Source organism: Eupeodes corollae, chromosome 3, assembly GCF_945859685.1.
Source record: "Eupeodes corollae chromosome 3, idEupCoro1.1, whole genome shotgun sequence".
NCBI classification, from domain to species: Eukaryota; Metazoa; Arthropoda; class Insecta; order Diptera; family Syrphidae; genus Eupeodes; species Eupeodes corollae.
Window position 1 is genome coordinate 106,772,332 of NC_079149.1, and position 27,907 is coordinate 106,800,238.

The window sequence follows — 27,907 nt, forward strand, 5'->3', positions numbered from 1 at the left end:
AGCTCATGGTTTCAGGAATGGAAAATCTTAGCGGATCTTAACTTTAGATAATTTACAAGAATGGAAGCCATATACAGTCTACTCGAAAAGCTCCACTCCAAATCTAGAGAGAAAAGTATAGAGGAAGCTACTAGTTCACTACATAGGGAATTCTATCCCCTACCTTCTTCAGCACAATAACCATTTAACCATTGTAACCATTTTAAAGGGTAAAAAGAAACCTCATTGGTGGCATAAAGAATTAGAACCATTCAGAAAGAGCTGTCGTAAACTCTTCAACAGATCTAAGTACACTAGATCTCCTTCTGACTGGGACTTATACAAACAAGCTCTAAAGCAATATAAAAAAGAATTAAGAAAGAGTAAGAGGTCTTCTTGGAGAAATTTTTGTGGTAAAATAGAAAATACTTCAGAAGCCTCAAGACTCAGGAAAATTCTCTCAAAAAGTCCAACAATACCTAGTGCTTTAAAGACAGAAACAGGCACATGGACTATCACAGATAAGGAATCTCTTAACCTGTTATTAGACACCCACTTTCCAGGTAGTTCTAACATACTCAACGACTTAACATCAGAGTCTCAAGCTTCTACAAGCGATTTAGTTGATCTAATAACGCGGGAAAAACTGCAATGGGCCATAGACAGCTTTGATCCATATAAATCTCCAGGACCAGATGGAATCATTCCGGCCGAACTACAAAAATGCTCAGACATGATTATTCCACCATTGGAAATTATTCTGACAAGCTGCTTAAGGTAGAGATATATTCCCAAAGCCTGGAGAATGGCAAAAGTAGTCTTCATTCCCAAAGTAGGGAAACCCTCACACGTTAACCCTAAAGATCTACGACCAATCAGCCTATCATCCTTCCTTCTTAAAACCTTGGAAAAATTGATTGAAATTTATATCAGACATAATTTAAAACCATGTCTCATTTCCACAGCTCAACATGCTTACTCTAAGGGAAAATCAGTAGAATCAGCACTTCACTCACTGGTACGTACTATTGAACATTCCCTCGAATACAAAGAATATAACCTGGTAGCGTTCCTAGATATTGAAGGAGCTTTCAACAACGTCAGTTACCAGGCGATCACAACAGCAATGGATAAGCTGAAATTAGAGAAGTCACTTATAGATCTTATAAGTCTCATGCTCAAAAGCAGGACAATAATTTCTAACATGAGAAGTTTTACTACCACCAGATCGGTGAATCGAGGCACTCCCCAAGGTGGAGTCCTTTTGCCTCTTTTATGGAACATGGTAGTAAACGACTTACTTACAACATTGGAAACAGAAGGTTTAAGGTGATTGCCTACGCTGACGACGTTGCGATATCCGTATCTGGGAAGCACCCCCAAGTTCTCTCGGAACTCCTACAAAATGCCCTAAACAGGCTAACTAAATGGGCTAATCAATGTGGATTGGACGTCAACCCACACAAAACAGAATTAATACTCTTCTCGAGAAGATATAAAATTCCTCAGATTAGCCCACCCAAGATTAAAGGAATACCATTAAGCTTTTCCGACCAAGCTAAATATTTGGGCCTCATTTTAGACAAAAAACTAAATTGGAAGGCAAATATTGATGAAAGAGTCAAAAAGGCTACTGTAGCGCTTTTTACTTGTAAAAAGGCCATAGGATCAAAATGGGGCTTCTCCCCAAAAATAACCCACTGGCTATACACTTCGGTAATCAGGCCGATACTCATTTATGGAGCCGTCGTATGGTGGACCGCACTGGATAAGATGGTAAATCTAAATAAACTCATTAAAGTCCAGCGGTCAGCAGGTATGTGCATCACAGGAGCACTTCGCACAACACCAACCGCAGCACTGGAAGTGCTTTTAAACCTAACACCACTTGACATCTTCTCTAAAAAGGTGGCTGCCAACTCATGTATAAGGCTTAGAGCCACCTCTCAATGGACCAGTAACAATACTGGACATACAACTATTCTAGACAATTTCAGATCTATCCCAGATCGATTAGACTATACCACCCCAAAAACGGTATTTGGTAAAAGATTCCATGTGTCCATCCCTTGAAGATCCTCCTGGGAAGAAAAAGACCCCTGGAAGACGATGCGGTACACTTCTATACTGACGGTTCAAATACCGATCACGGAGTTGGAATTGGTATCTTTTCAGAACAACTGAATCTCAGTCTATCCTATAGACTTCCCAATCAATGTAGTGTATTCCAGGCAGAAGTAATGGCGATTAAAGAAGCATATTCTTGTAAGGATATACGAATCTTCTCGGACAGCCAAGCCGCTCTTAAATCTCTCGCGTCTGTCTCCACAAACTCTCGAACAGTCCACGATTGTCAATCATCTCTGAAGGAGATGACGGAACAGTTTAACATTCACCTCATTTGGGTGCCGGGCCACAGAGACATTCCGGGAAATTGCAAAGCCGATGAGCTCGCCAAAAACGGAACACTTCTGCCTTATGTTAGACAAAAACATAACATAGGAACACCACTTGCTACATGCAAATATCTTCTCAAGCAATATGCTTTAGAAACAACAAATACTAGATGGTCACAAAGTACCACCTGCCTGGCAACCAAGCAAATATGGCCAAGTATTGACTTAAAACGGTCAAAAGGCTTGATATCACTAAGCAGACAAAGTATAAGCTCTACAATTGGAGTAATAACGGGACACTGCCTCATAGGTAGACATGCTCTGAGGCTAGGGGTCTACACAAATGACTTCTGTAGAAGCTGCATGGACGAGGAGGAAGAGGAAACAGTCCAACACCTTCTATGTACATGTCCAGCACTCTCCATTAGAAGGAATTACTTTCTCGGTAATCCCTTCTTCGATAATACCAGTGAACTGGCAACGATTGACACAAAACGTCCCTCTAACTTTATTAAAAGTACAAAATGGTTTGTTTAAATTTATTACTCTCCCATGAGTAACCTCATTAGTGGACAGCCACTCCAAACTAACCTTACCTAACCTAGGGCTAGAGGTGAACTTTTGCCTCTCAATTTCATTCCACATCGCAATGACCTATTACTAAGCTGCTCCTTATGCAACACCAACGAAAGAGAAAACGTACTGCATTTCATCGCAAGGTGCCCGATTCTAGCAGAAATTCGGCGACAAATATGGCAGAAAAGTTATAGCGGAACTCATTGAATTTCTAAATGGAACAGATTGGAAAAAACTATCTCAATATTTAAAAATAGCACTTAACTATAGAAGAGAGATAATAAGAGAAGACTTTTAATATAAAATTGTTTATAAAGCACCATAAAACAACAAAAATTGGAAGTTTTATTAATTAAGGCTATCATATGGCTGACGGCCCTTCCGGCCATGCCACTAAAGATTGAAATTGAAATTTAAATTTAAACTCAAATGTTTTTGTAAATATTATTATGAATGAATACATCTTATAATAAAAAAAAAATAAAAATAATATTAAAATTCTATATCTTTTTAAAATTTAAATATTCTTTCCATTAGCATTCATCCTAATTAAGTAGGCCAATACAATTTCCTAAGGTAGCACTTGTTTAAAATCACTGTGAGGAAAAAAGCTTTACACGAAAGAAAATAGCAACTGTCACCTTTGTTTCAATTTAGAAAAAAAAATGTAAAAGGCCTATAAATAGCACATCCTCATATCTCACTAAGAAATTCATGTAAATAAAAAAAAACTGACAAGAACCACAAAAGTGTGAAAACGAATATAACATTTCATCTCACAGAACTTATAATAAACCTACTCCCACACAGTCTTTCACACACGATTAGATTGTGTATTCATTCATGAAAAAAGGGATTTGGTTCTATGGTTCTAGAGCCATGAGTCTGAGGTTACAGCAAAACTGAATTCTCTGATTCAATTCACTTTGGAATTTATTATTTCACACCATTAATTTGACACGTGGCCTTCAAAAACTTCCAAAACAAAAATTATGAGAGCTTTTTTGGTGTTTTGAATATCATTTTTTCACAAACTACGGTCACTCTATTTCCCCGATGTTGTTGACTTCCTCTTTCGTGGCCTTTTGCATCAAATTTTTAATCAAAGAACCCAACAACAACGACAAAAAGTAAACAAAACCGTTGAAATAAAAATATCGACAGTTCTATGATTTTTCTTTTCTAGGTTCCTTTTGTTTTGTTATTTTTACTTCGAGAAAGAAAAACTTACCTTTTCACATCTGACATACTTGGCATCGGTGGCAATGACTCCTGCTGCCCTCGTCCGTGTAGATGTCATAATATTAAACCAAAATGCAAATATAGGTTATTCCAATAAATAAATTTAAAAAAAACTATCACTTCATTTATCTATCATTAAGATAACAAAAATATAAACACCCTCCACTTTACTTAATGACCATGCCAATAAGAATTTTCTCTCAAAGAAACAACAAATAAAAGAAAAACAATAATAAATAATTATTATGAAAGAATAAACATTGACAATTGATGGCAAATGGATGACACAACACTGTCTTGTTATTTTCTTCTTCTTTTATTTTTAAATTTTGTATTCAATTTCAATTTTCAATTCACTGCCAATTTATTTATTTTTTTAAATTTTATAAAGAAACACACTGTGCTCCTTCTTATTGTGACACTACCCTAATTCAGTTGTCAGTTTTGACAAATAGCAAACCGTTAATTTCAATTTCATTTCGAATTTTTCAAAATACGAACAAAATAAAGAAAAACCAATTTCAACGATGTTTCCCTTGATTCGAAAGAAAAATCAAAATATAACCAAATTTGTAAATAAAAAAAAAAGCACACTACAAGTCACACGCGATCTGAATACGGAAAGAGCCGGCTTAAAATGGCTTAATACGCCATCCGCTCCAAGCATAAACACAACCGACCCAAACTCACTAAATGCGCGGAGAAATTACTACAATTCACGGCGGCGGCGGCAGCGGTCTACAAAATAGGGAACGTTTTAGTTTAGTTTAGTTTTTTTTTTTTTTTTGTAGTTTTGTCTTTCTTTTTTTTCGAATTCGAATGGAATTAAACTTTCATGTTGTTGTTGTTTTTAGTGTTTTTTTTCTTAAAAGTTTAAAAGTTAGTTAGTGTCAGTGAACAGGGAAACAACAAGCAGCTCTTAAACAACAATGAAAAAAAAAGAAAGAGGTTCCAAGTGAGAGGCGCATTGCGCCCAACAAGATCGCGTTTGCGTTCTCGACGTCGACAAATGCGATCAATTGCCAGAGAAGAGGTAAATTGTTATGCGCAGCCCGCAAAAAAGTTTTTCAATTCATGTCTCTCTTTCTTGTATGGTGTGTCTCTGCTCTGGCGCTGGATGAAAATTCAAAACAGTGCTGGGTGAAAATTAATGGGCGGAATAATTTGAATTTTCATTTTCGGAATTTTAATTCGGGTTTGAAGGAAAATTACGTTTTGGATCGTATGTGGGACGCAAATTAAATTCGTTACATCCGATTGAAATTCGCAACGAGCAATTTTGTTTTATTTTTATTGATCTTATTTTCGCAATGAAAATGCTAATTTTATATATTTCTACCTTTTTGTTAACAATTCGCACAGAATTTAGGTTTATAAATTGTTTACAATCAAATTTATTCAGTCATTCGTCAATTATTAATCGCACTCAAAAAATTTCCCTGGTAGTCAAAATCAGGTAGAAAATACCAGCCAGAAAACTGGTACAAAAGTCCAGATTTCATGGTAAAAATAAAAAAAAAAAAAACAGAAATTTGGTAGAATCTAACAAGTACCAGGAGAATTTTTTTCTAACCAGATTTCTTTTATGGACATTTTTTAATAGGCTTTTTATAGCTTTTTTAGGGTTTCATGAATCTAATGGTAAGCAAAACAGAAAACTTCTAAATAACCATTTTCCCACAAGGAAGTACCAAAGTCCTGGAAGATTCTACCAGGAAAAAAATAATTTCCTGGTATACGCTACCGGAATCATGGTCCATTTTTAATAAAAAAAATATTCCTGGTATTTTCTACCAGAATTGTGGTACATTTTGACCAGGAAAAAGATATTCCAGAGTTCTGGAACATTTTACCAGGAAAAAAATTATTGGTATATTCTACCAGAATTCTGGTACATTATTACCAAAAAATAAATATTTCTGGTATATTCGACCAGAATTCTGGTAAATTTTTACCAGGAAAAAGATATTCCTGGTATATGCTACCAGAGTTCTGGTACATTTTACCAGGAAAAAAATTATTGGTATATTCTACCAGAATTCTGGTACATTTTTACCAGGAAAAATAAATTCCTGGTATATTTTACTAGAATTCTGGTACATTTTTACCAGGAGAAAAAAATCCTGGTATATTTTACAAGAATTCTGGTACATTTTTACCAGGAAAAATAAATTCCTGGTATATTCTACTAGAATTCTGGTACATTTTTACCAGGAAAAAAAATCCTGGTATATTTTACCACAATTCTGGTACGTTTTTACCAGGAAAAAGAGAATTTCCTGGTATATGCTACCAGAATTCTGGTACATTTTTAATAGAAAAAAAGAATTTACTGGTATATGCTATCAGAATTCTGGTACATTTTTACCAGGAAAAAAAGAATTGCTACCAGAATTCTGGTATATTTTTACCAGGAAAAAAAATCCTGCTATATTCTACAGGAAATCTGATGTATTATACCAGGAATTTTTCGAAAAATTTCGAAAAAAAGACGTAGGAATCTAAAAACAACTTTTTCTGGATAAATTTAGCGGGAAATCTAGTCACCGGTACCAGTTTTTTTTTTTTTTTTGAGTGCGCTCTCATGTGAATAGTCCTTAATGATTCACTTTGAAAATCATAGCATAGTGAAAAAAAATGTATGGGTAAAACTGATTTTAATATAAGACCAATAAAAATAGTCAACTAAGATAGGCCTTTGACAAAGTCCGAGGTGTTTTGTTTTATTGGTAAAAAATGTCATTTGATGCAAGAAATTAAATTTTCCAGTTTGTAAAATAAAGTGGGGGTTTTTGAAAAAAAAAAAACAAATATATAAAAATAAAAGAACGTCAAAAAAAGTTTGATTGGTTTCAATTGATTACGTTATTCAAGTTTTTCAATTTGGGATAATCGAACAAAGGTGTGTTACGAAAAGTAATTGTTTGAAAAATTATCCGGCAATACTTTTTTTGGGAATAGTATATTTGACAGCTGTCACTTGATTTGTCATTTTAGTTTGCCATTTTATAGTTAATAGTCTTACAATCGAACAAAGTGTGTAAATCGTGAATTTATTACCAAAATAATGGTTCAATTCTTTTCGAGCGACGAAACAATTTATGGAAGAAAGCTTTTGGTGAGTGGATTATCAAAATTCGTGGACCTGTTGCGTGACCTACAATAGATTGCGATTTAACAAAGCTACACTATTTTTTTGAGCCCGAGGTTATTGAAGCCTTGGAAAAGAATATTTCGCGCGTTATTTCTTATATACAGCTCCAAATTGACTACATACGGAAAATGGTGTTTAACAATGGGCCTCTCGTTGAAATTTAGTCGATTTAGCCCCGGCAGCCACTTTCTTAAAAATATTTTTAAAATCTAATGTCAGATCCTTTCCTTTACAATAAAGCATAATTCTTGGCCATGCCATTAAATTTATATACTTTTTATAAATTTAAGAACCACACGGGTAAAAATCACCTTTTTTTGAAAGGTTCCATTTTTTATCAAAATTTAGAGGATTGTCAGCTGAAATCTTTAATGATTTTATTTGTGGGATATTTGCAAAGAAAATATCCTCCAAATGGTTACAAAAAGGTGAACTAGAAATTAGTCAAGATTAGATTAGATTATAATGATAAGTTTGTAATTTCATCTCAGAACCTTATTTGAGTGTTATTCGTATGACTCGGTTTAGTTCAGAAGCTAAAACAAGGGTTATTGCTTCTAACAAAAAGAGTTCCATCGATTTGCTTCTAACAAAAAGAGCTCCATCGCTTATAAGAGTTTTAAGCATTTCATTTGTGGGATATAATCGTCGATATCTCAATCTCATCTCAAAAGTCAATATAAATACAAGAAAACATTCATTTGGTCAATCATAGACAACTTTTAATCTCTATTTAATTTTCTTGTGAAGGATATCGGGATTTTGTATTTTTGGGTTAGTGCAACTATCAAAAGCTGTTGGTGTTATTTCAGCCAAGTCTATGGGTACAAGGAATTAGAAGATATCAAAGCTCACTAAAGATATTTTTTCAAGCGTATCTTTAGACTCCCAACTAACACGCCCAATTATGCTATACATATTGAATCGGGAGTTGCTCCAATATTTATTATGAATTTAAAAGCAAACGATGATTATATATTGAGGGTAATGCAAAGGTCGGCCAACAATTTGCAAAAGAGGGTCCTATCAGTGTATTTTAGATGCCGGTAGACTCCATTTAAAGAATGGTATGATTTGGCCTCGGCACACAACTTTCCTCTGTCTCTATCTGTTGATAGTTTAGATACAAGGAGACTCTCTACGACTGTATATCTACCATTGATGATCACTCATTCCAAAGCTATATAGATAGGGCGAGGGAGTATGTGTCGAGATCAATTTACAGTAAACTTAACCTCAGACTCGGGTTTTCTAATTATTTTAGAGATAAATTTACTGTAATGGAAATGAGCATCATATTTAAAGCACGCACGGAGATGTTAGAGCTTAATCACAGACCGCACAAAACTGGTAACAACCCGAACTGCACTTTGTGCAACCTTAATCAAGTTGAGAACATTTTCCACTTTGTTGCATTGTGCCCAATCTTGCAGGAAATTCGTCGGCTTTATTTTAACATGAGTTTTCTGTCACTTGAAGAATGTCTAGGTGTTCTGAATGGAGATAACGGTTGGCGTCTACTCATTCAGTTTTTATTAGATGCAGTTTCATATAGAAACATGTACATTAATGTACTAGAGTAATAATTCTATTACAGTTTTGTTTTAGCTAAACTAAAAGCCTAAATCGCACTTGAAAAGTTGCTTATCGTTAAATTCCTGAGATATCTTTCTTATTTTTTTTTCGTTTTAGCCAAACTTAAAGCCCAAACCGCATTTGAAATTGCAAATTCTTTATGATCTATGTATCCTTTCTTTTGTTTTAGCCAAACTAAAAGCCCTTAGAACATTCGAATCAATTGTTTAACACATACTGCCATATAATTAAATGATTACTGTTTTTGAAAAACTTAATAATTTTGTTTTAGCTAAACTAAAAGCCCGAATCAGATTTTCTTCATATTTTTTTATAAATTTATTTATCTATTAAATTACCTTCACCAATATTCTTTTTTTTTTCAATTGCTATTTTCTTTATATAACCAAATTTTTGAACTTTCTCTCATAGAATGTTTACTTTAGAAAAATATACCGGCAGACGGCCCATGAGCCATGCTTGTAATCTTTAGTTTTAAGTTTGTAAATTTTTGAAATGAAAAAATAAAGTCAAAAGTCTATTTTGAAAACTGATATAGTATTCTCTCCCAGTATCACATACTAACAATTATTTTTAACTTCCCAAAGGAAGTTAATGTAATGGGTTCGATTGTTCAAATTGAAAATTTTGACATTTCTCGACGTTTCAACGCCCCTAGAGTCGAAATAAACGATTTTTAAAAAGATGTCTGTGCATGCGTGTGTACGTTCGCGACGTGTTTTTCGTCATCTATAGCTCAAGAACCAGAAGAGATATGGATTTCAAATAAATTTTGTTATACAGATAAAAAAGCAGAAAGATGCAGAAAGGGCTCTTAAGAAAATTGCGTGCAACAATTTTGTGCAACAAAGAATATGTTTTTGACATCTGATAAAATTTTGAGAAAGATGGAATTGACAGTTTTTTTTATAAAAGTAAAAATCTAAAAAAAACATTACTCAAAGTTGATAAAAATTGAATATAGATTCAAATATCATTTAAAAACTTAAAATTTAGGCTTTAAACTTATTTTATCTTATAAGAAATATTGTTTTCAACATTAGGACAAATTTTGAGAAAAATCGAAATGACAGTTTTCTTTACAAAAAATAAAAACCTAAAAAAAAAATTAATAAAAGTTGGTACAAATTGATTTCCAACTCAAATATCTTTTCAAAAATTTGAGATATTGGCTTTAATTTACTTTTATCTTTCAAAAAATATTGTTGTTAACATTTAGTAAAATTTTGAGAAAAATCGAAATGACAGTTTTTTTTACAAAAAATAAAAACCTAAAAAAAAAATTAATAAAAGTTGGTAAAAATTGATTTTCGACTCAAATATCTTTTCAAAAATTTGAGATATTGGCTTTAATTTACTTTTATCTTTCAAAAATTATTGTTGTTAACATTCAATAAAATTTTGAAAAAAATCGAATTGACAGTTTTTGTACAAAAAATTAAAAACCTAAAAAAATTAACAAAAGTTGGTAAAAATTGATTTTCGACTCAAATATTTTTCAAAACTCTGAGATATTGGCTTCAAACTAATTTTATGTTATAAGATCTATTGTTTTCAACATTCGATAAAATGTTGAAGAAAATCGAATAGACAGTTTTTTTACAAAAACTAAAACTCTAAAAACAAACAATACTAAAAATTGGTAAAAATTTACTTTCGACTCAAATAGCTTTTCAAAAATAAAAAATATTGGCTTTAAACTTATTTTATTTCACAGAAAATATTGTTTTCGATATTCAGTAAGTCCGTTTTTTCATAAAAAATAAAATCTACAAAAAATTGTACGCAAATTTGGTAAAAATTGATACGAGTACATATAGACAAACTTTTAAGCAGGACAAATCGACAGACGGGATTAACTTCCCATCCCATTAGTGTTATTAGTCCCAGCCTCTTTTTAATTGTTACTAAGTGATTTTAAGTAATGATTATTAAATCCTTAGAGATTTTAACTAATGTGTATAAATTTCATTACAATAGTTTCAAAACTGTGTATACACTTCAGTCCCCTGGCAGTCAAATTCTGACATTTTTAAATATCTTACAATTTACTCAAAAAAGTGATTGTGAACAAAATATTAATTAAATTAGCTATCATATACGCGAATTTGTAGAAGTTTGATTTAGTAACAATCCTACACAAAATATCCTCAAAAGTTACCCAACTTTTGTATAATCACCCATATGAGATAAAGTCTGTAGCCTCAACCGTAAAAAATTATGCACAGCACTGTTGGTGTTACGAGTCGAGTACGTTTCTGTTTATTTATTTTGTGTCTTGTGTTATCATAGTCTGCTCTCTTGGCTCTTTATATATTTTCATGGTTTAAATGGCCCGTTTTATTAGGTACATAAAAAGATATATATAATATTTTGTACTCGTCTGCTTTCTCACAGACTTTTGAGCCCAAATATAAATGAAGAGAGAAATGATCGTGTAGATTGTAACTACAATAAAAAAGCAACAAAAAACCAATTGAAATGGAAATTACTGACAAACGATGACGGCAACTATGACTACCGACAACGACGACGACTGACGACAACCAAACCCTCCACAGTACTTCCTTTTTACCGGAAAAAGGTGGTTGGTTTATAAAAACTAGATAGTATAAGGTTTACCTTTATAACTCCGATTTATAGGAACTCTTCAGGCAAAGTCGACTAAAAGTGAACTCTTTAATTATAACGATCATGGTTCGACTCGTGAATCGTGTTCATATTGTAGAACGACGACGACGGCCAAGAGTGTCTACCAATTTCCAAAACATGGAGGGTTAGGGAGGGGAATGTCTAGTTATTTGTAACGCTTTTTGATGCTGAAATGGGGTCCGCATGGTTGGGTGTTTTAATGAACCTCTTGTCGCGCAATATTTCCAAGTTTTTTTTCGTAAAGCTTTTTTTTTAAACCATTTTTTGAATTCATTGATTGTTGGTGTAATTTAATGGCTCTATTTAAAAAGAGGGAGAACGAAAAATAAAGGAAATCCAACAAAAACTCGATTGCAGAAAATATGCTAATTTTCTCGTTACCTCTATTGCAGCAGAAAAGTTGGGTGTGTTGCCAATTGCTATACCAAATACCTGCAACGCCAAGTATTTAACAGCGACACTAAATAATTTATTAAATTGTTTTTAAAAATGATATCTTGTTAATCTTTATGAAAGTCTGACAAATTATTTGAGCTCACTCTTTTTTTTAAAACTTTTCTTAAAAGAATTGAATTTCCGAATGGGTGGCAACGCGGTCGCCACCGCTACTGTGTTTGATTTTGTAAGTGAGTTTTCTTTAACCGGATGACAAATAAAAACTAAAAATAAAAGAGCAAGGATCGCGTGTAGCACACCACGAACACACTCTCTTAAAAAAACGATCTAAGTCGCATATCATGCTAATGAAGGGGGTCAGAGTAAACCAGTTAAGATATGGGTGAACGTATTGATTGATAAGTGGGTCATTCTAAGCCGAGTTCGTTCGATTTATTTTATAACTATTATCATTTGATATCTGTATCTTTGTTAGATTCTTTAAGTTGTATTTTTTTAGTTTAGATCTAGATTTGAAAAGATATTCATCTTTTGTTTCTTTATATTGAAAGGGGAACCTTAAGATTGTGGGATACAAGGAAATAGATATAATTAAGTTAATATCATTTGTAAAACTATTGATTTCTTTGGTTTTTGAATTAGTTGTTATTAGAATAAATAGAAAAATAGGTAAACATTGGTTAGTTTATTGTGTGTTTTGAAGTGAAATTTAAGATCTTGAACTTTATATATTTTTGTGCGGTCGAGTTCGATATTCGAGTTAAGTTTTCTTTGTTTTGAACTTTACTTGGTTAATGGAATATGAAACATGGAGCACGTGATGAAACTTATATAGGTTAGAATGATCTAGACATTAAATAAAACACAACGTACACGTTTTCATACTTATGTAGTTTTTTTTTTACTTGCCACATCTAGAAGCTTTATGGCAAGTTTTGCATTCGTACAAATTTAAACACCACAATCGAATTTCGAAATTCTAATGATGTAGAAATTTAGTGCTTTTTTTGTGCTAATTTAGAGATCTTATCCTGGTTCAAAAATCCCTTCCCCCTCAAACTTCTAAACTCATATTGAGATTATGCGTAAATTCACAATATAAGCAAATTCAAAATTTGATTAGTTAAATTTTGAATTCCGATGAAGGTTTCTCTGACGTCAAGCTGGAAACACGACAAGTTTGAAGGGGAAGGGATTTTTGATCCAAATCGGGATTATAGCACTAAATTAGAACAAATAGAGCCCTAAATGTCTGCATCATTAGAATTTCGGGATTCGATTGTGGATGGTAGAGAAGTCGAAAAATGGGGGTCTTCGATCACGTCTGTTTTTCTGTTGGTCCTCGCCCCTACAGTATTAACCATTGGGTAAAAACTTTTAAGTAAGGGTTTTTAAGCAGATTCGAGTTAGGCGTTTTCTCATTTTTTTATCAAAAATTAAAGCAGACTCCATAGAAATTATTTTGTCAAAAATCGTATCTTCTCAAAAAAGAACCGATAGCATTTTATTAAATTCTCTAAAAAATGTGTTCTTAATTTGGCTTCTGTCGATAAGACAAATATTTGTTTTATTGCTCCTTAAGGGTACCCCCATTAAACCGTCTTTTCATTTTTTTAATTTTCTCAGAAATTCATAAACCGATTTGAATAATTTTTGTAGGCACAATGTTCTTATATTGTCTTAATAATATTTGATGATTAAAAATGTCAACATTTTTGAAAAAAATATTATTTTTTTTCAAAATTCGATATCTCGAAAATGCATATTAACAAATTCTAAATAACTAAAACAAATACATTAGTTGGAGCAACTGTAACTGTAGGGTCTAGTGACTTACAACTCTCAACCATTCCTGTGTGTGATTTGAGAAAGCACTTTTTATGACTCGAATTATTCTTGGAGAATTTGTCAATTCCTCGCAAGAGACAGTACCCGTGAGAAAAACTTTGGATAGCATTGGCAGGGATCGAACCCAAGTCTTCTGGCATGACAGTATAACGCATTTTTTTTAAATTCATTTTTTTTATTCATTCGTACTTAAGACTACCCTAAAGGTAGACAAAAATTCATAAAACTAGCCTAATTAACCATACCTCGAAGTTAAACAATAATACTTCATTCTAATGCCTTTCGGCCCTGAGATCTATTTTACTGTATTTCATTTTATTTTCATTTTTGTTTGTGTCACCTTGCATATTCTACCTTAAACTAAACCCTAAAACTATTAAACAAGTATGTAAGCCGGCCAAGGCTTAAAACCCCATCCCAACCACCCACTATCAAATACCGATTCAAGCCACCAAAGCTGGTTTTCCTGCTTCACCCTATCAGTTCGGTCCCGTTCGGACACAGCCCTACTAAATCGAAGAAGCTCTGCTCCGCCTTGTGCCATGACGTCCCGATTGTACAGGAGTCGCCTATCCACGGTTCGTCGTCTGACGTGGTAGATTAACGGAACTGCCAATCTATCCTGTATCAGACCGCATCTGCCCAAAAAGAGGAATGCCTCTGGTGGAATGAAGCCGCCCAAGCGTGCACTCTCAAAATACTCGTCGTTCGGATAGAATGCCCCGAAAATTAAATTGTTGGTCGAAGTTATACTCGTAGCTCTTGCAATGTGACCTCGAACGAGTTTTATCACGAAATTGTCAATTCTGTTGATTCGAGTCCCGTTGTATAAGACCTCGTTGGAATAGTAATGCACGTAAGAAGATTCGGCTGTTCGATATAAGCCGGTACAGCGTCGTTAACACAGCCGTTCGAACACCCGAAACTTCTCCATCTGGGAAGAGTCCAACGCACTTACTATCATGCCACGGGTACTACTTTTTGTTCTCAACTTAGCTTCTTTCAATAAAAAGAAATATTATTGAATTGCTCCAAAAGAGTACCCCCATACAACCGCTTTTTGTTTTAAGATTTTCTCAGAAGCTCATAAACCTATTTCAATAATTTTTATAGGCAAAAGCTCTTATATTGTTTTAATAAAATTCGATGATCAAAAATGTCAACATTTTAGAAAAAACTATTAATTTTTTTTTTTTCAAAATTCGATATCTTGAAAATGGGTTAAAATTTGTTTACGAAAATCAAATATAAAATGCATATTAACATATTCTAAACAACTGTGAACCTAAAATTTGATTAACACAAATTTAGTGCATACAACTTGGGATATAATGCAGGTATGTTTTTAAATCTTAAATAACAGGCACTATTTTTGAACTTAATCTTTTTTACATGGGCAAAGTCAAGAAACCAAGGTAGTAAGTTTTTAATCCGATATTTCTTAATATCAACTCATTAAATAAATCAAAATGTACTTAAATAGTCATGGCAGAAGAACAATGATGCTCAGAAGATAACCGCCAAAAAATTTTCCAGATGAAAGACAAGGGAAAGACAGTTTCTGACATATCCAAGGTGTTTGAGTGCTCCAGAAAAATTGTTTACAAGGAGCTTTGGCAGTTTGAAGAATTTGGAACCATTCAAAACATCGAGCAATGTCCTCGTAAAAGGAAGACCACACCAAAAGAAGACAAAGTAATTAATCGTTTGTCAGTCAAGGATCCGTTTTAGAGCTCCAATGCCATCGGCAACGAAAAAAAAAGAAAGTTGCGATGTCAACATATCAACAAGGACGGTAAGACGCCAATAAAATGAAACAAAAATACGTGGTTGCATCGCCCAGCGAAAGCCACTCGTTTCAAAAAGAAATTTGACCGCCAGATTAGAGTTTGAAAAAAAAAACAAATTTGAACAAACCACTCAGTTTTTCGGAAAAACGAGCTTTGCAGCGACGAATCCAAATTCTGTCGTCCACAGAATATACAACACAATCCTGTACTGAAATACGGTCAAACATGGTGGAGGGAATGTTATAGTCTGGGCTGCATTTTCTGGCACGGTATTGGTCCTATAGTAAAAATTGGCACAAAAATGAACCAATACACCATGTGATTCCATTTTCAGAAGAAAATTTACCACTTTTATGGAGAAAACTTGTGAAGAATTACTTAGGGGTCAATAAAATAAACGTTCTAAAGTGTCCGATTTTAACCCGATGGAAAATTTGTGGAATGATGTGAAACATCAAATTGAAAATGGAAATCCAAAAAATTTGCAAGAATTATGGCAGTTCATTCAAGATGCATGTTATGGCATTCCAAAGCAACGATGTGTGGCGTTGGTTGGAAGTTTGCCTAGAAGAATCAGTGCAGTCATAACAAAAACAAAGGATTCCTTACCAAATACTGAATTTTCCATAATTTTAAGTTGCATATATTGAAAGGTATCCATCTAGAACTTAAAGGGTGCCAAGCAAATGTGCAGGTGAAAGAAGTTGTTTTAACAAATTTTTCAAATCCTTTTTTAAAGGTATAACTTGTACAATGTTCTTTTCGGTAAAAATAAAATAAACTTGCAGCTTTCAGTGCAACAAAAACTTTGTCCATTTCATCAAATAAGTGTGCTAAATTCTTGTCCACCACTGTATATTATCAAATCTAAAAATTACTAATTGATCTTTACTTCTTTTTGTTCAGTGCACCTTTTTTCATAATACGAGTTTATTCGTTTTACGGTTTCGAAAATAAAGCTTTAAAAGAGGCTGATAACAACCCATTCCTGTTCGTCTGTCGATATTTGTTTAAGTCCTATATTTTCAATACTGTGTAAGAGGCTTAAGTAAGTTACAAGAGCACCAGTCCAGCTTAAGTCGAAAACCATTTTTATCAGTTTTAAGTTTTTTTTGTTAGTTTTTGGTGGTAAAAAATTGTTAAGTTATTTCATGGTACTGCATCTTGCAATAAATTGACAGGAGTCGAACGTTCTTTCCCAATGTAGCCGCTCGGATTCGCCTTAAGGACTGTGGGTCCCCTCCATTTTTAACAAAATTATATGTTCACAGGAATGATTTAGAGTTGTAAGTCACTAGGCTTTAGTTCTCAACGGACTATTACGACACATAATTTATTTATTTAATTATTTTGCATATGATAAAACAAGTTTGTTTTCAATATTTTTTTTCTTGTTTTCGACATATTTAAAAAAAAAATTAGTTTAAGTTTTTTTGAAATTTATTATATTTCATACAAAAAATGCCGATTAGATTTTTTCAACGAAATAACTTTATGTAGCCAACAGTAATTTTCTAGAGAATTAAATAACTTTTTAAGTCAATACTTTCATTTATTCTCAAGACATTCGAAGCGAAAATCATTTTTTTCAACTTTTAGTATTTTTTTTAGGTTTTATCTCGAGACTCACTTCGACTACCCCACAGATAAATATCTAACTGGGTCAAGTCGCATAATTTTGATATCGTCAGACCGTGAAATTACACGACAAAATTGGTTGTGTTGGACGTTCATATCGCTCAGGTAATAATTGTCAATTGCTACCCGTCCAAAAAGCAAGTTTTGCGGAGGTTGGGAAATTAATAAATTCGTCGTTCAATAACACTAGAGTAAGAGTTCAGTTCATAAAGATGATGGTAAGGCCTTACGAAACCCACCAATCGCCAGGAATTTGACAAATACCGAGATTGACGGACATTTACAAGAAATGGACGAGACAATCCAACGAACCATGGAAAGAATTATACCGAAATACAAGTAACGACACACTACGAACTTGTATCTTAACGCGACTACAAAGGCACTGCACAGAGGTTTAAACACTTGAACCGGAAGTTTATTGACCCAAACAATCTGGAGATTAGTACATTAAAGCCTTCGATAAAAAACGTCAGCTAATTGATCAAAGAAAACTATCGATTAAACATTAATTTGTACTGGGACAAGAAAATTCGGGCGGTTAATTCTAGTGACCCGAGTATGTTCTCGAAAATTAACAAGATCTTTAGGAGAAATGATCAGAACGACCTTCCTTGTATTGACGTACTTCTGACAGCAGGAACGAAGATTTATTTTTTGTCGAAGATCCTTAGGGGAGTTGGTGGGTGGCAGAGTTGGTGGGGGTTGTTTTCCAGGAAGTGTACAAGGTGAATTCTAGCATTCACCCTAATCACGAGCTGGAGATTAGAGCCCTGCAGCACAACGTCTACCTGCGTAGCGACATTACGCAGTGGCGATCTGAGAACCTCAGTTCTACCAGGTTCAATCACGAAAAATTGGCAAATGCTATCATCGCCGAGCAAAGCGGGACTAATACCTTATTAGCCACGAAGATATTTATACCAATCCGTTTAACAGCGTTCGAAATAATGCATATTATCCGGTCCGTTGTAAGACAGCTGTGGTACATCCTCTCCTGAAAAATGGAAAGGAGAACTTCAATCTGGCGAATCTCCGGTCGATAAGTCTTCTGTCGAGTATCAGTAAGGTATTCGAGAAGGTTATAAATAGAGCTCTGTACAAGTGGGCTGAGAACAACAAAATAAATCCTGATAATGAGTTCGGCTTAAGGGCGAGACATTACAATATTCATGCAGCGTCAAAGCTTGTTTCTGATATCCTTTGGAACAAATCTAAAAGACAATGTAGGGTGCTTGTCTGGTTGACTTGGAGAAGGCCTTTGACACCGTATGGTTAGAGGGTCTGTATCTAAAGTTAAACAGACTTGGCCTAAGTAAACCACTGTTCTATATGCTTTATGACATGCTTAATGGTAGACGGTTTATTGTCAAAATTGGCAATGTAACATCTACCAAAATCTTTGATATTAAAAATGGTCTTCAACAGGGAGCGGTTAACTCGCCCATCTAGACGACCTAATTTCGTACAGAACGGCTCCAAAAATTGAGGTTATCAAGACACTTTTGCATGGTGACTTCGACAAGATTCAGCAATATTGCGATGACTGGAAGTTGAAAATCAACACAACGGTTGTTTTTTGGCAGCATCGGCCCTTATCGCCAATGATTGCCTAAGGGTGCCCGGTATGGTTCAACGTTGCCCCATCTCAAATGGAAAACATTCGGGTTTTTGAAAGACAATGTCTGCGACGTTGCCTTGGACTCCACAGAACACTAGAGTCGGAATACAAGCGCCTTCGGTTCAGTAGGACTGTTTCCGATAGGGACCGAAGAGATAGGGTGATGCAGGAGAACCAGTTTTGGTGGCTTCAAATTAAGAATTTCATTTAAAGTTGGCTAGTTTCAAGTAGCTTTATTATTATAATGAAATGATTCTATCTTTAGTGAAAAGGTGTCTTTTTAAAGAACAAGTCTTTTTACAAACAATTCTTGAAGAGTGTTTCATAATAATGAATCATACTTAATAATCAATGGCTCCTGGGCGTCTATTTAATTTTGAGCACCAGCGATCCAAAAAGTTATTTTCTTCATTTTTCCCTCGACATTTGCTGATAAAGAAATTGAACACTTATTTAAATTAAAAACTTTATATTTTGTTAATTATAATGCAACATTTTAGGTTTAATATTGAACCTCATCGAAAATCAAATTTGTGCAATCCAACCGTAGATTTTATTTACATAAAGTGAAGCAGTTCCAGTCATGCTTTCGTAAAGCTTGGTTCCCCTTTACTTGGATAAACTTGATTATTTCAAATGCATATTTTGTAAAATTTACAAAACAACACCTTTTTACTTTCGAATTTAAGTAATATTTTCAAACTCGATGTTTGGTGTGCAAAGATTTGTATTGATTGTCTCAAATTCGGAATTCAACTTCATAAATTTTATTGCCTTATAAAAAAGACCAAAATGTCTCTTAACATTTGCTTTACTTTGCTTTTCATAAATTTTAGGTATAAAATGGGTAAAATGTTGAATGTACATTGAATAAATTATGTAGTTTTTGACTTTTTATCTCAATCACACTTGATGGTAAAAATTGTCTTTTTTTTCCTGACGTTGTTATACTTTCCTATGGTACAGACAATCTTTGTATCTACTTTGGAAATGAATCTCAAGCATAATTTATATCTAAAGGATGTGTTAATGTCCCTCGAGCTACACAACGACTCATTTCTTTTTTTTTTTTCTAGTGTCGCTCTTGAATGATATGCTAACAACTCAACTTTAACAAATCATCATGGTTATCATCTTCGTCCATAGGTAGGTACAACTCCCATTAGTTGAAGACTGGAAGACTTGAAAGACACCCATTTCAACAACAAAGATACAAAAAAAAAAATGAAACAAGACATGAAAATAATTACTCAGGATGGTTGAAATTGCCTTTTTCGAATTAAGGTTAACGAGGAAAAGTAAAAGTTAAAAAGTTTATCATGTGCACTATGACGCTGGCTGGCACTGGCTGTGTCGAAGCGAATTTCTGAGATTCATCATGATGTGTGTGCCGGGGATGGTTGAGCAGCAGCAGTACCAACAACAGCAGAAAAAGAGCATCAACGAATTACACCATCAGGAAGAAGTTTTTCATATTTTTCACAACTATTTTCATATCCACAAAGGAAACAAACAAAAACCAACAATAAGAGAGAAAGAAATTAGAAATGTAGCGTGAAAAATGCAAGGGCGCACCTTTGAGAGGATTAATGGTGAAGGGTAATAAAATTTTCCATGACCAATTCGCTCATTTCCTGTATGTCTGTATGTCCTCAACGACTCTAAGTTTTTGAAAGGTTTGCAGTGTATTGGCATGTACATATATTATCTTTAACGTGACCCTAAAAAAAATCTTAGGTTACAAGACCTTTGTGGTCAATTGTAAACACCTCTTTGAGGATTAACATGTACACGAAAGTTTTCTAGCTAAATTCAATTCAATTTTAACAATTTCTAATTAAAAGTAATGGCTTTGTTTTCATTTGGCAATTATCAAAAGTTTACAACATTAAAAATATCAAAAGATAAAGACTTTTAAGGTGACAACGTAATTAATTTTAACAATTCCCATTTTTAACTAATGGCACCGTTTCACTTGTTAAATGTCAAAAGATGACAAAAAAGTGAAAGCGTGATAAATTTTAACAATATCCATTTTTAAGTGATAGCGTCGTTTTCATTTGTCAAAAGTCACAAGATGGCAGCTTTAAAGGTGACAGCTTGATAAATTTTAACAACAACCAATTTTAAGTAATGGCGTCGTTTTCATTTGTCAAATGTCAAAAGATGACAACTTCAAAAGTGACAACGTAATATATTTTATCAATTTACATTTTCATGCAATGGCCGTGTTCTTATTTGTCAAAAGTCACAAGATGGCAACTTTAAAAGTGAAAACGTAATACATTTTAACAATTCCATTTGTAAATATGGGTTTTAAGTTTTACGTGTCAAATGTCAAAAGATGACAACTTCAAAATGGTATACATTTAAACAACTACCAATTAGTTATGGCATCGTTTTGTCAAAATATGACAGTTTCAGAAATGGAAGCGTAATAAATTTTAACAATTTCCATTTTTAAGTAATAGCATCGTTTTCATTTGTCAAAAGTAACAAGATGGCAACTTTAAAAGTGACAGCTTGATAAATTTTAACAACAACCAATTTTAAGTAATGGCGTCGTTTTCATTTGTCAAATGTCAAAAGATGACAACTTCAAAAGTGGAAGCGTATTACATTATTACAGTATCCACTTTTAAATATTGGCGTCGTTTTCATTTTGCAATTGTCAAAAGTGACAGAGCAATACATTTTAACTATTTCCACTTTTAAGGAATGGCGTCGATTTCATTTGGCATTTGTCAAAAGTTTACAACTTTAAAAGTGACAGCGTAATACATTTTTTCAATTTTTAAGCTATGACGTCATTCTTATTTCTTAAAAGTCAAAAAAATAACAACTTCAAAAGTGACAACGTAATGCATTTTAACAATTTCCATTTTTAAGAAATCCGTTTTTACCTGTCAAATGTCAAAAAATGACAACTTTGAAAGTGGAAGCGTAACAAATTTTAACAATTTCCATTTTTAAGCAATGGCCGTGTTCTTATTTGTCAAAAGTCACAAGATGGCAACTTTAAAAGTGAAAACGTAATACATTTTAACAAGTTCCATTTTTAAATAATTGTTTACGTTTTACGACCCAAATGTCAAAAGATGACAACTTAAAAAGTGGAATACATTTTAACAACTACCAATTCTAAGTTATGGCATTGTTTTTAGATGACAAATGTCAAAATAAGACAGTTTCAAAAGTGGAAGCGTAATAAATTTTAACAATTTCCATTTTTAAGTAATAGCATCGTTTTCATTTGTCAAAAGTCACAAGATGGCAGCTTTAAAGGTGACAGCTTGATAAATTTTAACAACAACCAATTTTAAGTACTGGCGTCGTTTTCATTTGTCAAATGTCAAAAGATGACAAATTTAAAAATGACAGCTGACAAAATCGAAACCCCTTAAAAAGATTTGACCGACAAAATTCGCTGGACTTTAATGTGATCGCCACCTCAAAGGTATTCAATATTCAAGGATCTAAAAGAAATACATCCACTTCAAAAGATACAAACTTAATTTCATATAACCCGGCCCTGGATAGAGGGAAAGACGCATTCATCCGGACGAAGACAACACAACGTCCTCCGCTTTCTTTAGTTACATGTTCATACTTTATACTTTGTTTGTAAAACTGTATCTCTACATTTCATTTCATAGAAAACTTTCAGCATAGTATCTCGTGTCTTGCACATTTGTAAATTTTGTAATAAATTTCCCTATACGCGACCATGACTATGATATATTTTAGTTACAAACAACAACTTGAAATGACAAAACTAGAAAAGTAAGAAACCAGAGATAACCTTTTTCGTGTGCAATATGAAAAGTTGCAAATCATGTTTTTTTTTCTCTCCACAGCGGGCGCTGCACAGGTAACATCGTAGTCATTTGTATTTATTTAACAGTTTCACCGTACATGTACCAATTTAAAACTTTAATAAAAATAAATAAGACTAATTTATATAAATTTAAAAAAAACACTTACCCGACCATACAGTTGCTCATCGTTACGAGCTCGCCTACGAGTAGGCGCACGAATAACTGCCGACTCCATTATCTCCCAAACTTTGGTTGTTGTCTATGCTATACGATCCAATACGTCATTTGCGCAACGTAAGAAAAAATTCCAAAATTTTGTTTACGTTCCACAATTATGAGAATATTACGAGCAGTGTAGATTTTTACGATATTCTTCTTACGATATACGACTTTATATGAGTTATACGTTACGTAATGTTGAGTATGGAAGTTTTTTGTGGAAGTTATTACGAACTTAACGTTACGTACTTTATTGTTAGATATTTTTTATATTGCATATTTTTAGCTGTTATTGTTGTTCAGTGCTTTGCTTTGTTCTTTCTCTAGAATACATTTAGGCGTATTTTCATCTTAGTCTAATGATTGTGATGACAGTTACAAATGTCATTTTGAATTTTAAGCACATTGAGTTGTTGCTGTTTTTTTTTTTCTAAGATACTAAATTTTAGGCGGCAGATCTTATTTTTTTAAGGGCGTGTGCGTTGTGTTGCAATTAAGGCATCTTAGTAATTGATATCTGAAATGAAATTAAGAAAAAGATATTTAGCTTTTTGAAAGGAAAGTAATTTAAAGATCGTCGCTATTAAGGAAGAAATATAAGTTATTTCATCTTAGAGATACATTTCGTGTAAAGGTTAAGTTTAAAGTCTGGCAAAAAGATCTCCCATATTTTTTAAAAGTGAACTCCCTGGAGTGCCTGCTGTGACTCCATTTTGTTGGAATCAGATTTCTTTGTTGTTTCTAGTAAACTGATTTAAGTTTGGTTGGCGGAAGGTCTCAATCATGTGACAGTAACGATCCGCATTAACTGTAACTTTTTGTTCATTTTCTTCGAAAAAACTGTCACATAAGGCCACGCCATTATGATTACTTAAAACGGCACGTAGACCTTTCTATCGATAACCGGAATACCATTTAATCTATAAATAGCTTTTTATATAAAGGCCTAAAGATACGGGAGGTTTTTTTTGCCGGACCCTGTAGAAGCGATTTATTTGGTTAACACTTGGTTCTGATCACTTTTATGGGGACATTCGAAAAGGACCTGGCTGAACCAAATGGAAACATATTTAAGAAAGAAAATATTGATTTTTATCCGAAAAATTAGTCTTTCAAGTAGATGCATATTGAAAAGATTCGAAGAAAATATTTTTGAAATCATGCAAGATATTCTGAATATGAAAGAAAAGATCTTCTTTTTAGTAATAAAGTTTTAAAGTCAAGATTTTTTTAATAAGAGATTTCTTTTAGAATGTATCGTTTTATTGACAACTGCTACTTTTGAAGCCGTCATTTTTTGACATATAAAATTACGCCATTACTTAAAAAATAGACTGATACACGATTCTAAAATATATTGTAAAACGCGCTATAAAAAATGGTGCCGTCAATGTTCACAATACTAAGGAACATTAGGGTCGGCTTGAGGCACATTTTCAGATGCAAACAAATATTGAACTCTTCAAACACACAAGTGACGTAAAGAATCAACCACTGAGAAAACTTATATCTTTCCTTGTCGATCTTCAAGAGCATTACAACGTATTTTACACAAAGGCTAATGGCTCAACCACAAGCACGCATTAGGTCGGTCGGGAAAATTTTGATAGGTTTTTTACCGACTTTACAATATTTTACGATATAAAGTGTCTTAAAGCTTGAAAGGATTTAATGTAATGTAGTCGGGGGTTTTGAATGTTTACTTAAATTATTTACGATCTAAAGTGAGCACAAAGCTTGATGTAGTTTACATTTAAGATTGTTTTATAAGAATAAATTGTTTTTATTCAATATGTCAAAGTCGACACCCCCGAACGCGCGATTTTGAATAAGTTAATGACTCTTAAGACTTTTAAATTCCAAACAACACAAAAACTCCAGCAAACACTGCCTTATCTGCGTTGAGCAAAATGATCCTGATTTTCATCGAAAAATCATCTTTAGTGCATTTTGATCTTGAAGAATACGTTAATAAAAAAAAAAAACAAAAAAAAATTACCATGAAAAGTAATCACGACTGGTAACCGATATTGATTATGTCATATAACACCATTAGACTTTTTCCTTTGGATCCATTCGATTCAAGAGCTTAAAAATGGAATTCAAGAAGTTTTTGAGGGCATACATCCACTAATGTATTACGAATGTGTAAGGGACAATTTCATTAGAAATCATCTTAGTCTCTTCGATTTGGCGAATTGAAAAATATTGGCTTTTCTTTACTTTTCATAGAATCTAAATTATGGATGAATCACAAACACGTTTCAGCTTCGGCTTCGTCTGCGTTACGGTGGCTATTGGTGGCTTTTTTCTATTATTTCATCTCTCCGAAGTGCAAATATTATGTTTGACATTTTTTTTACAGCTGTTGAGCTGTCAGACAAAGCAAATATTTAGATAATTGGACTAGAGCTTCCGTTTGGAGTCACATTACGTAACATAACGTTATTTCCTTACGATTGTCAAATGTAACGTGAGGTTGAAGCTTCATGGGTGAACTCGTAAACGTAAGGCGAAGCCATAGCTGAAGCGTGTTTGTGTTTCAGCCATTAAACATTTTTGGAAAAATTTGCTTAACCCCAAACATATCCCTCGAACCAACAGAGTTAGCAATTTTAATAAGATTTTTCTGACGTGATTCCAATTTTGTATAAATTCTACAAAATATAACCGTTTTTAAATCAAACGAACTAAAAATATATTTTTAACTTCAAATATTTTGCGAACAAAAAATGTTATCAACTCCAAAATGATTTTATGCATCGAAGAATAATGTTTTCAAAATCAGGTAAATTTTATAGAAAAATCTAATTGACAGTTTTTGTTCCAAAAAAAACCTAAATAAAATACAACTAAAATTTGGTAAAAATTGGTTTGCGAATAGAATATCTTGGCAACAATTAAATTTATTGGAGCAAATTTTTAAACATTTCAAACCTACTTTAAATCATTTTTCAATTCGAAATCAGCTCTAAAAATGAGTCGGATGATTGAGAGATTTAAAAAAAAGGCTAAACAAAAATTACAATTTTCCAAGGGGATTCCCAGATTTCAACTCTCGATCGAACAATGGAATGCAAACCACAGTCAAGTTAAAAACCTTCATTAGTGAGAAGAAATCTTTAAAGTGTTTAAAACTAAGAAACATTTAAGCAAGACTTTATTAATAAAAACTGCTTTAATTCGAGTCTTTTTTATTCCTTAAAAATTAAAATTAAAAATTAAATTAGGTTTCAAACTGTTTATTTGTTCCCTAAAATCTTCAGTAACAACAGAATAAAATGGTATGACCGAAGAGATGTTGCTTTTAAAAATAAACTCAAGTCACTTGTACCCTCCATCATTATTACAACAGATTCAACTGAAGCAGACGAAGTTCCTATGCAACAAAATGTTAAGTTTGGGCCAAAAAAAACTTGGAAAAATGCTCTTAAACACCTTTAAACCTTCGTAAAACTAAACCTGGAAATATTTCGTAGAAACTACTATGATGCCAACAAAAAATATAAGATTTAATGTAAAACTTAAAAACAAGCTTATTTCGTTAGCCTTGCTAGGAGTCTTAAATTTGTTTCTTCAGCCCGAGAGTGCTGAAAGATTACTAAGCAAATATGCGGACAGTCGATTAAAACCACAACATCAGTAAAACTAATTGAATTTGAAGTACATTTTAAAAGCTTCCTGTCGCAATTAAATAATTCAGCTACTATCTCATACGCTCTTCCTCAGCAAAATATTCCAGAGTTAGATTACCACATTAAGCTATATCTTCATCAAAAGATCTGAAAACTCGTGGTTTTTATGGAATACCGTATGAATTTAAAAAAAATGCATGTCCATCTTATTGAAGAAATACAGAAATTATTCACTGAGATTCTTGAAACTGCAACGCTACCATCATCTTTCAGAAAATCCATTATAAACCCACTGTTTAAGAAAGGAGATACAAATGTTGAGTCAAACAAACAGGACTTTCATTTCTTGATACGCTTTATAAGCTGTTTACTACAGTTCTCTTGAACAGACTGTCAACTTGGTTAGAAAAAAACAACCAACTATTCTATTGTGGACCAAGTTATAATCTTTCATGCATAATTCAACTATAACTTTTCCAAAGGAAGAAACTACGCTTTTTTCATCGATCTTGAGGCTGGTTTTGATAGCCTTGACAGGATTGCTCTCATTTATAAGCTATCGACTCTGGAAATATCTTCGAAGATACTTGTATCTGTTCTTTTTTCGAGTTTATGGGCCAAATCTTTTAATCTTTATTCGCAGTCGTACTGTAGCGAGAGTCTGCTGGTCCGGGTGGTATCCCCGCTATTGTTCTGAAGAGGTGTTCTTCATCGCTGGCAAAACCACTGCGTAAGCTTTTTCATCTGTCCTACTCCTCAGGTTTTGTTCCGAGCGGATGGAAAACCGCATTTGTCCAGCCTATTCCCAAAAAAGGCGAATCTTCCTCACCGTCTAATTACCGACCGATTGCACTTACGTCCCTTCTTTCCAAGGTCATGGAAACGCTGATTAATTATCAGCTCAAGAAATATATTGCAGAACATAGTTTTAGAGAAAGTAAGATTATTGCACTTGATATTTCAAAAGCATTTGATAGGGTTTGGCATCAGGCTCTCTTATCGAAAATGCGTGCTTTCGATTTTCATGAATCCTTCCTTCATTTGGTTAGTAATTACCTTTCGAATCGTTCAATACAAGTTGTTTCGGATGGATTCAAGTCTGAAAACCACAAAATAAATGCTGGTGTGCCCCACGGCTCTGTTCTATCTCCAACACTCTTTCTCATTTTTATTAATGATCTCCTTTCTGCAACATCTAATCGAATACATTGTTTCGCTGACGATAGTACTCTTAGCATTTCACATTCGTTTTCAGATTCACACCCCTCTTCTTCGGATATGGAACTGCAACGACAAAATATGATAAGCTCATTAAATTCCGACCTAAACAGCATTGTACAATGGGGA

The 27,907-nt window shown here is 33.4% G+C and overlaps 1 protein-coding gene across 3 annotated transcripts in view; it reads right to left on the bottom strand.

Moving 5' to 3' along the window:
* The window catches only part of LOC129951737 (mitogen-activated protein kinase-binding protein 1), a 328,044-nt gene that overhangs the window by 152,007 nt on the left and 148,130 nt on the right, over nucleotides 1–27,907 (bottom strand). For 2 of the 3 annotated variants that reach the window (XM_056064044.1, XM_056064043.1), the window contains one exon: nucleotides 22,873–23,442. In XM_056064044.1, the coding sequence (XP_055920019.1) occupies nucleotides 22,873–22,941 (69 nt within the window). In that variant the 5' untranslated portion in view covers nucleotides 22,942–23,442. Of the gene's footprint in view, nucleotides 1–4,182; nucleotides 4,438–22,872; nucleotides 23,443–27,907 lie in introns of those variants that run through there. The other variant, XM_056064045.1, reaches the window with a different exon arrangement.